Genomic DNA, 14131 nt, shown 5'->3' on the forward strand with positions numbered 1-14131 from the left:
GTTCTCTCACTTTCTCGCATAAAATCGATCAGCACGATTTCAAATGAGACGCATCCTCGCTCAAGAGAGAAACAATTCCTCTGGATCAGACTTGATTCTGTTATCTTACTTTTTATTGAAATAACTTTCTACAAACAGAATTTCACGTTCGTGTTCTTTACAAAGTTGTCGCAGTGCTTTGCTCCTCGTTACACACGTACAGTTTCCCGTCCAAAGAAAAGATTCACCGAGGAACTACAACGCGTATATCTACAGATCTATTTTGATTTTTGCTTGAAAATCATCGGAGGAGGGGCGGAGGGGGAGTTTGTGGAATCGAACTGTACGGCTAAAAAAATAAACAAACGATTCACTCGTTTCGTAGAATCCGACAATGCGCTTGTACGCTAATCAACAGATTTATAATCACCGTCCTTTCATTTATCTCGATACACGTAGGTATGTATAGTATTAATTCAGTCCTAGACAATAGTAGATAGACCAGCATTTGTAACTAGTTATTAGACCGCAGATCTTTATGCAGAATAACATATTTGTGATATTAGTTTAATTGTCGTCTCTGTCCACTCTTGAACTGTTTTATGATCGGATCAAATCCGCGGTCTACTTGTTACAGTTTCGCGATTCGCATTCTTTCTGTTTTTGTACTCTGAACCATCGTCCTCGATTTACGTTTGTACATACGCATACTTTTAATCCCCGTTCCAACGGCACACCTTCGTCTGTGCAAGCGAACAGCCTTCTTTCATTGTACTAATCGCCAATCTGACTATCAACGCCGCTCGCCTCCCGCTTTACCCCCCTCTAAATTATTCGCACCATCTGTCCTCTCTACCTACTCCTCGCTCGGCTCAATAATTTACACGAAACTCGAACGAAAATGAACAAAATGCTTCACGTATACGTATTTGGCATTAACAACTGTATAAATAAGAAACGTATCAACGGATAATAACACACAACGAAATTAGGAAAATTGTACTACACGTTCGTGCAAATTGCACACGATATATATATATATATAATAATAATAATAATAATTGAATATATGTATATGTATAATTATAATTATAATTATAATTATATATGTACAATTGTAAAGAAATTGCGTCTGCCGGTTAGTACGTAGAATTAAATAAATATAATAAATAGCGCACATAGAAAAATTAAATAAATTAATATCACAAACATTATAAAAAGATGATTTCAATCAACGAAACTCGATCGTAACAGAGTTATATGGTACAATTGTGCATCCGACTTTGACCTGATCTATCAATTAAATATAATTCTATCCTGCTTTGAACAAACTGACGCGGACGCAGAAGTCATTACATCGTTCTATTCTTTCATTGGGGTCTTCGATTCGGATCCTCTCGCTATATCTTTTACAATACGTGTGTATGCGTGCTTACGTATGCGTAACTCACACTCTCTCTCTCTCTCTCTCTCTCTCTCTCTCGCATCAGTTAGGTTTTGTCAACGATAAGAAAAGAACAGTTCGAATAAAGTAAACACGTAAAGAATCTCGCATGAATTACATGTAGTACGAAATGTAAAGTTCATTCACGCAAGAGCTCGTCACGGTTCGCCTGTGACTTGAACAATCTCGAGAGAAATTAGAAATTCGTATGACCGACGACCCGTGTACAGCGCGTGTAGCACGATGAAAATGACTACAATTCGATGAATTAATTCGAATTTAAGAGATGCCCTGGCACATATATTTACGTAGATTACATTTATGGTTTCTCAAATGGTTTTTACTTTTTCCTATGCTGATTCGCGCTTACGATAACTCTCTTGTCTCCTCAACTAAATTCAACGTTAAACGCGATATTACTCTTTAGATTTACTGTTCACAACATTGTGGAAGCAAAGGGAACATATATTGCGTACACATTCTCGTGTGAATCTCGAGGTAATCGTACGGGTTGAAAGGATTCTCGGTTTCTATTAACCGAGAATGCACACAGCGCGCGCGCGGTATTGGTAACGTGATCGCCCGACAGCTCATCAATTTTCTCGGTTATAATTAGTACGATTATTATGACGAATAGTAATTATTCGAAACAGGAAGCGAAAAGAGTACTGTCGTCGACAACCGAAAGTCAGCCATCGCAATCAAATGATCTAATCGTATGGTTTCGGGCTGTTTTCTTCTTCAAATTTGCATGCATCAACGATCTACTTAGGTGTAAGCCTGAATGTAGGTACGTAGACTTATATATTAGACGCCACTGTGTGCCGATCCCGTGCTAGACACGCTTTCCTTTGAATTCCGTCCGTCTCGAACGTATTTTTCGGATCGAACTTTCCTCTCGCACTTTCCACTTTACACTTAACTTGGACAAATTGTTCTTCGCAATTAAAATTACTCGACGTAGACAATGACAAATGATAGACTCGAGTAGAGGACGTCTCGGTCCTCTCCTTGAGTAAGCTGTATAGAAAAAAGTAAACCAAGTCGCACGCGGAAAGACCTCTGTTCAAAAGTTAAACGAAAATAATTATACATATAATCCTCTGCTCAACTCTCTCTCTGTTTAAATATAGAATTTTAGAACCAACAAGGTATTCGACCCATCGTGAGTGTAACAATCAATTGGTAGCAACTGATCGGCTCGTTGTTACAAAGATATCGACAGCTAGACGTAGGAGATTAACAGCACAAGGGGCACAAGAAGACACTGGTACGAGGAGAAGAGATCTAATCTACGTGCCTCGCTCATCGGCATAGTTAGCGTGTCGTCGTTACCCATTTATATGTTAAACAAGATCGCGCCGCTTTCAACGGCGATCATCTGCGCGTGGAACGTCGCCCAAAGAGAATTTAAACGTAGGCAGGTGACAAGTTCAAGGTGAGCCGCGAGATCACGTTGTTGCGTATCGTGGCCCGTGTCGTTCTCGAACTCTTGATTATCTGTATCACCATGATGCGGCAATCGTGACAGACCACCATCGAGACGCCACGCAACCGTTCCGCGGCTAATCGTTGCTCGGCACTGTGAGCGAAACCGGAGAACGCCTTTGGCGATGGCACGTGCCCCGGACTGCCTCGGTAACTCCTGCACGATCAAATTTAATTAAAACAACGCCGCGGCCGCGTCACCTTTCGATCAGATTACCTTCTCTCTTGGTCTACGTCGCGGCGAGCATGAGAAGGTGGGGTGGAAGTCGGTGTGAGTATCAAAACAGGTGTCGTAGTAGGCGTCGATGAAGGCGTCACGCTTTTCAACGATGAGTCCTTGCGCCTGGAGGCGGGAGACGCCGGGGCAGATCCAGCTGCCCCGTTGCTGCCTCTCAGCCACGAACTCTTGCTGGTGTCCGGTTCCGAGGACGACGGTGAGAGAAGAAGACCGGGCGAGAGTAACACCACCGGAACATGGGCGAAATGTTCCGTTGGGATGCGCATCTAAAACGCGAACAACATTTCAGAGTGGAACACAATGCTGGAACAAGATCAATCGGCGGCTCGTGGAATCTTACTTTGGAGTAACACTTGACGCACACGGTCCTTTCGCATAAACGGCATCGTTGCCCCCACGGCCCCAAGATCCCGAACCTGGTCTTCAGGCAAAGGAAACAGACGCGTCTCTTCTCTACGTCCTCCTTAACGCGTCCCTCCACGGGTAGAGATTCCAGCTCGGCTTTGGTCAAAACGCTACGAATATGCACGATCTCCTCGAGAGTCAGGGAAAGCCTCTCGTCCAGGAACATGTCGCCCAACGTAGGTTTCTACACGGGCGGAAACAATTTTCATTTACCGTTCGACGACGTGTTTCTCTTCGTAATTTCGCAACACACGTATACCTGTCCTTTGTCATCCTGCCAGTCTTCGTTTTGATCCTCGACCTCGGGCTTCGTACCCTCGGCGATGGTTTGCGACCGTTTCGCCAGCCTCGCTCTTGGCTGCGGACTGAGACTCGGGCTAGGATTCACGCTGATATTGGGACTCGGGCCTTGACTCAGCATCGACTCCGTTGCGACGGCATGCTGACGGCTCTGGGGCCTCGAGTGGGGAAGCGAAGTGGTTCCCGTTAACGCGGTGAGCGCTATGCTACGTCGCGCCGCGTGTTTCCGGGCCGATGCTCTTCTCGACGGACACTGCGTCGCGAGATCGTACGCTGAAAGAGATCCGTTTTCGTTAATCATCGCTCGCAACGCGTCTCTCCGTCACGATCGATCAATGGAATTACATTCGAGCTGCGCGTCGCAAAATCGGTGATACTCGTTCCTCGTCAACCGTAGTCCGCCGGTTCTTCGCCAGGGATTCGCCGAGTCCGCTTCATCGTCGTCCCTGTGATCTTTACGCCCGCGAGAGCTACCTCGATCCACGAACGAGTAATCTTCTTTCAGATGCCAATAATTCGAAGCCTCGTCGTCTTCCTCGAATCTCGTCACGGCAAACTCGTCGTCGTCGTCTTCGTCTTCCGCGTCGAGCTGTTGGAACGATTCCGACGCGTTTCGTATATATCGTACACGCGCGACATTATACCGTACCTTTAGATCAAAGTCAACGGGAATGACTTTCCTCTTGCCGGTCGTAGGATTCGAGCCGTCCGGATCCCTCCGAGGAGGTTTAGGTACCGTAGACGCGTCATTGTCCTTGGCGTCGCCGCTACTCTGGACATGCTCTAAAAAGAGTTTCGGTCGTAGGAACACGGAGTGTAACTGTGAATCGTGAGATCGTGAAATGCATAGGGGCCGTGTACGTCGATGACCAATGACGCGTGGACGTGATCTGTTACAAATCTGTATCTGTGTGGTACCTCAGTAAATCGTAAATACGTACAACTGCCTCCTGCGCGTGACATCGAATTTGTCAGAGGTTTATGAAAAAGAGAAAAACAACTCGTAGGGTTTCATAAGGTGTATCATGATTGAATAAACGCTTACACGATTGAACGAGGCTCGATCAAATATGGAATATAAGTAATTAGATTGAGAATTCAGGAAACCGTTTCAGGTCGCGTCGATCGGTACACGGGATCACCCGTTCCGTCGACCCAATAAAGATGAATGGTATGATTACCTGCGACCGTAATGCGCCTTCTACGCGACTTACGATTCCTGACTCCCGGCACCCTGATCTCGGGCTTGCCGACTCTCTGCCTCGGTTGCGGAACCGGCGGCACGTTCGCCCGGATCCGACTCGCGGTAGTCGGCACGCCGCTGGTCGTGCTCGGCTGGACCGTGGTCCCGCTCGCCGCAGCCTTTGCCTGATTCTCTGTCTGCAACCACTGTGCCGCCACATCCTGCGCGGATTCCTGCTCCGGTTGCGACGGGGGAACTTCACCCAAGACTATCATGCGGGACTCACCGCCTACGGTAACATCATTCCCCCTCTCGACATTCATTCCTCCTCGTACCTTTATCACGCACAGTATGTCCGGTTCTTGGAATATCTCATTTCATTTCGCAGCTATGTCAAACGTTTCTAACGAATATTTAACATCACGCGTTTCCTTATACCATCGTCATGGTACACGGTGAACCATTTCAAATCAAACCGAACATATTGTCGACGAAATTTTAGAGCGGCTCTCTACTTGCGACAACCACGACGTCCAACCGGAAGTCACTCTGCTCCTTTCAATATCCCCGGGGCTCGGTCTCACGATCTCACAGCCTGCGAATCAGGAGACGTATCAAACGTTTACACGTTCCGACAAACGAGCCAGTCCATTTTTAATCCTCTTTACCAGCATCTCAGGTTCATCTGCTCCCTTTCTCCATCCCGTTGGATCCTTGGCCCACGGTGATTTGGCTCTCGCAGGGACTGTGTACCAAGCACACGTGCTCGTTAGTGCGCTATCCTCCTCTCGGTGCGATCGCCACGATAGCTCGTATACGAGTTTGGACGCGGCTCGACCTGGTCGTTTCGTGCCCTCAAACTACAGCTTCCCTCGCGGAGCGAGAGTAAAGATGGGAGAGAGAAAGAGAGAGAGAGAGAGACCGGACCGAAACGAACCCGAAACGGATGGTAGAAGTGCGGACACGCGAGAGATCAAGCGACGGGCGCGGAACGATGACGTTTCGGCCGACGTCAGCCTCTCGCCCTTTCCGCGCTTTCGGTTATTGATCGCGAGCGGTCTGAGGCTTGGTTCGCTTTAACCCAGCCCGACCATCGCGAACCATGATTCACACGGACCAACAGCCGCCCGCCCCTCGACGAGAAAACTTAGTCACGGCTACACCCTCCAATCAAAACGGGGTAATTAACGTTTTATCATCGCACCAGGAACATAAAAATTCTAAACCGATTGGGCCATTGGAAACCTTTTTTTTAATTTACGTTCTTCAATAACGCCAATATTTCATGGACATCGAATCGATGATTATTATTATTATTATTATTATTATTATTATTATTATTATTATTATTATTATTATTATTACTACTAGTATTATTATTTAGTAGTACCAGTAGTATTATTAGTGAGGAAACGAATACACGCATACCACTGGTCGCATCCGGTCGCACTGCGTTGCAGCGGCCAAGCTCTATCACACTCTCTCTCCCCCGAGAGGGAGAAAGAGAGAGAGAGTGTAGGGAAGGAGATAAGCGACGAGTGTGTAGACACTGCGCGCGCGTTCGGCCCCTCGCGCATTCAGATGAGATATATTCTTGGAAAAAATGTATTCGCACGTGCGAGCCCTGTGGTCGTGTACGGACAGGATCCGCAAAGTTGAAAGTACACGGGGAGAGGGGCGGTTGGGGGCGCATACGATGCCACTCGGTTAAAACGTTTCGTCTCATGCAAAACATCTAAAGAAACTGCAGACGTACGTTTATATTTTTCTTTTATGAACAGAACGATTTATTGAGGTACCACATAACGGAATGATGCGCGTTGGTGCATATGTCTAAATTATGTAGGAACTGAATGCTGAAACGTTTGTCTTCATGGCTTTATTGAACACTCGTACACGAACGGAGAAGACATATAATTCATGAAGCAGCACGGCATGCAAAAATTTATCTTTCTCGATGTAAACGCATACTGGAACTTACCACTTTGAGGCGACGTCCTCTCGATTTTGGGTACGTATCTGTTCCGCGAGGACCGCAGATTAGGCGGTTTCTTTATGCTCTCCATGAGCAATTCCCGGAGCGTCCATTCCTTTTGTAGCGGCGGTAACTGCCTCTCAGAAGCCTGAATCAATCAACACCTCTGACGTCTATTCATCATTTTCTCACACACCGTGTATTCGAATAAAAGATGTTCCTGTTTGTCGAACCTTCTTTAGAGGAGGCCTGCTCCGAATAAATTCGAGGATAACGGCGTGCGCGTCTTTCCTTAAATGCGGCTTCGGCGAGGGCGTCTTCCTCAAGTTCCACCTCCTCTCTCGAATATCGTTCATCAAAATTTCATACGGCGTCAACTCGAACTCTGCCCCCTTCCCGCGCCCACGGCTCGTGCTCTTCGTCCCCAAATTGGCTTCTACTTTCTTCAGTTTCACGCCCTTCCTTAGCTCTTGGATAACTTGTACCCAAAACCTTGCCTACCGGAACAGTACTTTCGATCTCATAAAATGCAAATGCAACTGAATACGTACGTGTATACAATTTCTACACGTCTCACTAAGCTACTTCTCATTTCTTGAAGTCACACATAAATTCATTTAAATCCAGCTATTATTAAAAATTGTTTTCCGTACTTAAACCGAAATAAAGCAAGCGCATGCATTCGAAACGAAGCAAGTGTCGAAGTTCACGAGCAGTGCGAATCGACGAGATGAGAAGGCGATCCATGCTGCACGCCCGACACCATTGCGTCTAAGCTATGTCACGTATACACACGCAATCATTATTAACGACGACATACTTGTATAGCCCTCCAAATCCTAATGTCGGTCTATAACGGTAGAGAGAGACAGAGAGTCAAGTCAATAAATCTGAAATATTTTATCTCTGCAAAACGACAAGACAGAGTTTATGCGACACGGCCGAGTTAACCGTTCCATTTCGTCGTCGTATCGTAGTTCGACCCGAGGACAATGGAAACGAGTCAGGACGATACCCTTCTCGCACGAGTGAAACGTTTAAGAAAGCTGATCGTCGATTCGTACCCAATCAATGAAATCCAACGTGTCGAGGTTCTGGACGGACATCGAGGTCTGTTTGTTGCCGTCGACGGTGTCCCTTTGACTAGCTCGTAATTTGTCGGCCGCGACAGTGTCCAGGAACTGGGACAATTCCAGAGCCTCTGTCACGAATGCTCGCATCACAGCCTTGTAATGAGCCTCCGCAGACTCGACCGAAGTCTGCACGTGCCTGGTACATAACTGTAAATGCGTAGATAAATTATTGACGAACGGCGAGAACGAAGACGTACGAGTCGAACTTGCCTGCATCACATTTTTCAAAGAATACCCAGTCGGCCTCTCATCGTAATCGTTACTTCTCTGTGACGAAAATTCGTCTACGTCGGCATCGCTGGAGTCCCGCTCGATGCCTTCGTCGTCCGTTTCCTGCGGACGTTCGTCTGTCTCTCCGTCGACGTCTGCAACGGACAAAAACGAAATTGATTAACACCGGGCTCGTATCTGCGATCTATTCGCTAACGTAACGAAACACGAACGTTACCTTGATCGCTGGTCATTAATTTGATGAGGCCTTCCAGATCCGGCGACAAAGGCCTCTCCTCTTGTTCGTCTAGGCCGAAATCGAGCGCGTTGAACACCATCACGCCTAACGAGAATATAGCCTACGAAACAGAAGCGACACGTCCCCCTCTTTATTTTTTTTTTATCTTTTTCACGATCATTTCTATGCAGATCGATTGCTCACCTTCTTCTCGGACACACGGGGTTTCCGCGATTCTGTAAGGAGAGCCAGCGATAGGATTACGGAAGAAGAGAGATCGATACGAGATACGTTCGACGACGAGGAAAAGATACGATATCTCAGAGTGATAAACTGCTGGTCTTACCGATTAGATCGCCGAGCCAAACATCGCCGTCCTTGTGAAGGACGATCTCCGACAAGTCCGACAGCTCATAAAATTCGTTATTGGGCAAACGTGACAAACCCTTTGCCGTTTGATAACACACAGCCCATGCCTGTTCCTGACTGACCGGTCCGTTGAACGACAGCAAAATATCCTTCAGATTCAGCCGGCCGTTCGCGTCCAGCTTACATCGTGGCCTTTTCGTCGACGATCTATCCTCTTTATTCCTCGCCGTTCGTTTCTCATCGTCAGAGACGTCCGGACCGTCCTCGCACGACGTCGACTTTCTCTTGTGCGTGCTCATTTCTTCTGCAACACCCGTTTCGATTCATTAAGAATTTTCATTGTATGGCACGATACGCTGCGTAGTAAAAATAATATGCGACCGAAAACATAAAACGATTCTCGCCGCTTCCAGCCGTTCGCCAACAGTTATGATCACGCACGTAAAAATGTGAAGCGATAACGAAATCTACGTAAGAGGATGATCGGACCGCGACAAGACTATGAATTAAAGAGAATGAGCTCGTGGAAAACGAACGAACGAATGAATGACGGAAAGAAATTTGTAGTCAGACTTACGCGATGGAAGCGGGACGAGAAGGAACCGGATACGTATTTCTAATTAGACGAAAACGAGCCGACTGAGGCACTGTCCATTGCGCCGCGTATTACCATCGTCTGTCGTCACGCGTGCAACCACGACGATACGCGTGGTGATTACATGTACGCCCCTTTCACCGTGTAGGAACGATTCCGTGAAAAAAATTTGTCCTCCAGGGAACGAATTCGAGCCGACACGGACAATTTCAGATAGCTTTCCTCTATCTAATCTGACGCGACGTACGGACACACAATCTCTCGACGTCTCCGTTTGTTTTGCTCATTGTTCAAACAAGTTTTTCCGGCCTACGAACAGATCGTCTGCAGTTCATCAGGAATTGATTCTCGTGCAACAGCCTACGTTGTCATCGCGCTTTCTCATCGCATTTGATTCGTAATTGAATGAAATTTATTTCACAAACCTATGGATTACCGACATCTTCTCAAAGCAAACGTTTGTCTCGTGTAGCATGAATGAAATTGCAACGAGACGTGTGAAAAAATGGTGCGCATACACATTTTTTCGAATTTCTTTCTACGATGCTTGACCACACAGAGGAGCGTGGTCTAAGCCTTTCATAAAAATTTTATACAAACGCTACGATCGATAAAAGAAAAGTTCCATGGTTCAAGGTTGAAAGTTCGCATTTTTAAACAGATCCAATGAGAGAATTTATATTGAAAGAAAGTGAGCGCGAACGAACGCATCGAGTGTAGACACATCGACTAGTTTCATTGATCGAAACGACTAAACATCGACAACCCCCGACGAACCGATGGACGGATGCGAATCATGAAACTTGACAGACAAAATATAGTAGGTACTGTATTTGTTTGTTCAAGCTGTAACGTAAGTTTCATGCAGCTGATCAGTGATTTTTGCTCATTTTTGCTGGCGAACTCGCATTGCACCACTGACGTACATCAACAGAAAGCGGCACACGGGTTTTGGATACCTACGATCGACAGTGAATGCAAAACGATTTGCAAAATCGTAAAAACAAGATACGTACTTTCACGGTTATTTAAGAGATTGACATCCAAGTTATGGCACAAAACGTTCAGGTATCTTCACTACATCACTGCCTGTTCATCGTTTCTACGACGTTTTTCGTTTCACTTTCCCGTTCAAGCGAAATAAATGATAATTGTCCCGTGCACGAGCTATCTATCGCATCGAACTGTACTTAGTCCTCTCGCTTTCTTCTCGCGTCGATCATTATTAATTTCCCTCATTGACAATCGAGGCTCGACACCACACTGTTTATCATCGTCGATTTCCAAGTGTACGTGTCCTTGAACATTGTGGAATTAAGGAAAACATTTGGTACACACATGTACTACATATATCTGCTGCACGTATCCCGATTCGTACATCCTCGATTCGATGGCGAGGTAACACAGCCGGCACTTCCTAAATTCCGTACGATTTTCAGTGATTTTCAGCTTGACAACAAAGCCGTGACATACACTCGCGATTAACTTGATCGAAACAACGTTAATAGGGCTCGAATTCATGAGAACGACATTGAAAAGCAGCGATCATCAATCGTTAAATACAAAGTATACGACACGGGCTGGAAAGTATATACGGTATATACTGAACGTTACCGCCCGCCGCTACCGTGCAATCCGCAACCGCAACCGCAACCGCAACGTAACCCATACGCATGCATACATCAGAGCATACGCATTCGCACGTTCCGAAACCTGAGTTTCACTGTTCCTCAACGCACGGCGCTACGATCGAAATTTCTGAGATCGTACATACTAGTGGACCGAACATGACCGTGTGAGAGACGCTGATTGGTCTGGAAGTTTCAGGTATAGTGTGAATCACACTTTGGGCTTGGAAGTCGAAATTTCTGATGCAACATGCAACATTCGTTAACAAGACGTGAATGGCGTGAATGCACTGTACATACAGGTACAAACGATAGGTTCGATCAGGTTTGATACCCGCGTGATCAAGGTGTTCGGCTGTATTTAAGGGAATCAAGGAAATTAACAAGGAGGATACCAATTGGTCTAGAACGATATTCAAAATGACTGAGGAAGACTCGGTACGTAATGATATTTTTCGTTTATCTTTACCAAGGAATTTGTATCGGGAGAAAGCATGGGAGCATGATCGTCTTGACATACTTCGCCAGCCTTTAAAGACACGTCGATGATTGCGACCGAAGAAACATCCTTCTCACCTCTGTCGAGACAATGTCCCGTAACGAGGAGAATCTCTCTGCGAAATAAACGCGATAACGCTTTACAAATTCCAACCTCAATGCCATGTGGAATACTGATAGAAAAAAATTTGTACCTCCCCTTCAGCAAGTGCGCCGTTATAACGCCGCGCCGCCTGATTCAACCAACTGATCAAAAACATATCGTAGGTGTTCGATCCGACGTTAAAGAAGAAGAAAAAGAAGAAGAAGACCACTTTCGATCTTGATGCTGCGTTTAACGAAGGTGGCAATGCCGGTGATTCGATGGAGGCGACCGGTGACAAGGAAAATCAGGAGCCGGAGCCTCCTGCACCGGCCGACGACGACGAAACATTGGATTTAGAGAACTTTGGTAGAAAGAAAAAAAAGAAGAAAAAAGCATTTAATCTGGATGAGCTCGACGCTGCTTTACCCGATACGAAGAAAGAGGTAGATATCTACTACGAGCCAGTCCTATTCGAAGCTTACATACTCACGACTGCCCGTGCAATTTTTTGAAAGGACGTCATCGAGCAACAAATGGAAGAGATCGCCGTGGACGATACCTTCGACTTAGACATGGACTTCTCAAAAACTAAGAAGAAGAAAAAGAAGAAGAAAGACCTCGATGAGCTGGTGGCCGAGGAAGAGCGTAAAGAAATCGAAGACAAAGAAAATGGTAAGTGTCACATGCTACGAGCGTAACGCCGATCCGGGTAACTAGTTGTTTATGTTATTCATTATTTGTTAACATGCTGCACTGAATCTGAGCGAAGTGCAGAGTACGGTAAGGGATACGTATGCTGTTCACTATATGTATTTATCGCGAGTACACGTGTCGTTCGTGCACTTTCGAGCTGTTCCACTCGTATTTTCTTAACGACAGCCTTCAGGGTCACCGATCTTGGACACACGACGTGTCAAGTATTAACGTTTGATCTTTGTTAACACAGAGGACACGAGTTTATGGGTCGGATCGGACAGAGATTACACGTACGACGAATTACTGGTAAGGGTGTTCAACATCATGAGGGAAAAGAATCCCGATATGGTCGCTGGTAAGAAACAGAAGTTCGTCATGCGTCCCCCTCAAGTAGTGCGTATAGGCACCAAGAAAACATCGTTCGCCAATTTCACCGAGGTGAGTAAAACACGAGAGCTCGTCTTCTATTCTGAATCGCAAGTATTTCAATCATCATTGTTACGATTACAGATATGTAAAACACTCCATAGGCAACCGAAACATTTACTCGACTTTTTGCTCGCTGAGTTAGGAACTAGCGGCTCTGTCGACGGAAATAGTCAGCTTATAATTAAGGGCCGTTTCCAGCAGAAACAAATAGAAAATGTTCTTAGGAGATACATTAAGGAATATGTTACCTGCCACACTTGTCGTTCTCCGGACACTATACTTCAAAAGGATACTCGATTATTTTTCTTACAGTGCGAGACCTGTGGCTCAAGATGTTCGGTAGCTAGCATAAAATCTGGCTTCCAGGTAATTATTTCAATCCCATTCACGATCCGTGTAACACCGATGTTGTTCCATTAACGACCGATCTTTTTCGTTTACAGGCCGTTACAGGAAAGCGTGCTGCTATTCGAGCAAAAACTGCCTAAAACATTTGTCACGTGTCATGTTTATCAATCAATTTTGTAGCATAATTTTGAAATTATCAGAGATTTCTTGTGTCAGATCGCAATTTTTACTATACCTATTATAACGGCGTGCAATCCGAGCATTCATTTTTTCACTCGTGCTGTCGGTCTCTGGAATAGATCGTAAAATTTACAAAAACAGGATGACACGTTCCACGTTGATCGGAGCGAAACGCGTGGAGAAAAATTTATAGATGGAATCGACCGAACGTTTCCTCGCATCACCCACCCATTTTTTTTTTTTTTTTTTTTTCTTATATTTTTTTTATTCACTCGAATCGCCCGTGTTGATTTTTAAATTTTTAATGTACCGTTTGCTCGTGTAACGGATGGACGCAACGGTGCAATTATATAACAGAATTTTAATTTCCCTTATATGCATTCCCGTTCGTCGTCTCGCGATGCAACGGGCGATGCGCGTCGGACATTTTCCGAGAACTACGTTATTGAAATTGTACACACGAATCGAACAGAGAAGAACGAAGAAGAGTCACGCGATAAATAATTATCCATTTGTCCGTAATCGTGACATAAATCCTGTATAAAGTCGATTAAGTGTAATATTACCAGTTATCGACGATAGACTTTAACGAGCTGGTAACGATTTGTTATATATCACTTTCTGTATACAAAAACAAATTGTAACATTAAATTCAAGTATATTATTACGCGCATGGTCGAAAGTATTATTCCTGTAATTATCTACTCGCG

At 45.4% G+C, this 14131-nt stretch overlaps 2 protein-coding genes across 8 annotated transcripts; one reads left to right on the forward strand and one right to left on the reverse strand.

Moving 5' to 3' along the window:
* Positions 1–79: 79 nt before the first annotated feature.
* On the reverse strand, positions 80–11224 carry spir (spire type actin nucleation factor). 5 transcript variants are annotated; one of them, XM_026816965.1, is made up of 15 exons: positions 10574–11224; positions 9540–9866; positions 8940–9266; positions 8798–8829; positions 8594–8714; positions 8077–8510; positions 7833–7862; positions 7246–7509; positions 7019–7160; positions 4504–4637; positions 4200–4443; positions 3814–4127; positions 3490–3738; positions 3129–3415; positions 80–3068 (listed from the first exon to the last, which is right to left on the reverse strand). In XM_026816965.1, the coding sequence occupies exons 3-15, from the start codon at positions 9259–9261 to the stop codon at positions 2834–2836; spliced, it is 2808 nt and encodes a 935-aa protein (XP_026672766.1). In that variant the 5' UTR covers positions 9262–9266; positions 9540–9866; positions 10574–11224; the 3' UTR covers positions 80–2833. The 5 variants fall into 5 exon arrangements, with proteins under 5 accessions (XP_026672766.1, XP_017886791.1, XP_026672767.1 ...); XM_018031302.2 differs by lacking the exon at positions 9540–9866 and having other exon boundaries at positions 8077–8292; positions 8356–8510; positions 10574–11222; XM_026816966.1 differs by lacking the exon at positions 9540–9866 and having other exon boundaries at positions 8940–9263.
* A 164-nt stretch (positions 11225–11388) lies between these two features.
* On the forward strand, positions 11389–14088 carry eIF2beta (eukaryotic translation initiation factor 2 subunit beta). 3 transcript variants are annotated; one of them, XM_018031441.2, is made up of 7 exons: positions 11389–11623; positions 11951–12211; positions 12284–12440; positions 12516–12548; positions 12715–12902; positions 12975–13259; positions 13337–14088. In XM_018031441.2, exons 1-7 carry the CDS (start codon positions 11606–11608, stop codon positions 13379–13381), a joined length of 987 nt encoding a protein of 328 aa, XP_017886930.1. In that variant the 5' UTR covers positions 11389–11605; the 3' UTR covers positions 13382–14088. The 3 variants fall into 3 exon arrangements, with proteins under 3 accessions (XP_017886930.1, XP_017886931.1, XP_017886932.1); XM_018031442.2 differs by having other exon boundaries at positions 12543–12548; XM_018031443.2 differs by lacking the exon at positions 12516–12548 and having other exon boundaries at positions 11390–11623.
* The last annotated feature ends 43 nt before the right edge of the window (positions 14089–14131 follow it).

The sequence above is a fragment of the Ceratina calcarata genome, unplaced genomic scaffold (assembly GCF_001652005.2).
Source record: "Ceratina calcarata isolate Rehan_Ccalc_2016 unplaced genomic scaffold, ASM165200v1 scaffold551.2, whole genome shotgun sequence".
Lineage (NCBI taxonomy): Eukaryota > Metazoa > Arthropoda > Insecta > Hymenoptera > Apidae > Ceratina > Ceratina calcarata.

Coding starts and splice junctions, on each gene's coding strand:
- spir (XM_026816966.1), bottom strand. CDS start 9,261: ATGAGCACGCACAAGAGAAAGTCGACGTCGTGCGAGGACGGTCCGGAC. Junction 8,715..8,797: donor CCCGTGTGTCCGAGAAGAAG/GTGAGCAATCGA, acceptor TCTGTTTCGTAG/GCTATATTCTCGTTAGGCGT. Junction 8,511..8,593: donor ATTAATGACCAGCGATCAAG/GTAACGTTCGTG, acceptor TGTCCGTTGCAG/ACGTCGACGGAGAGACAGAC.
- eIF2beta (XM_018031441.2), top strand. Junction 12,212..12,283: donor TACCCGATACGAAGAAAGAG/GTAGATATCTAC, acceptor ATTTTTTGAAAG/GACGTCATCGAGCAACAAAT. Junction 12,549..12,714: donor TGAGCGAAGTGCAGAGTACG/GTAAGGGATACG, acceptor TTGTTAACACAG/AGGACACGAGTTTATGGGTC.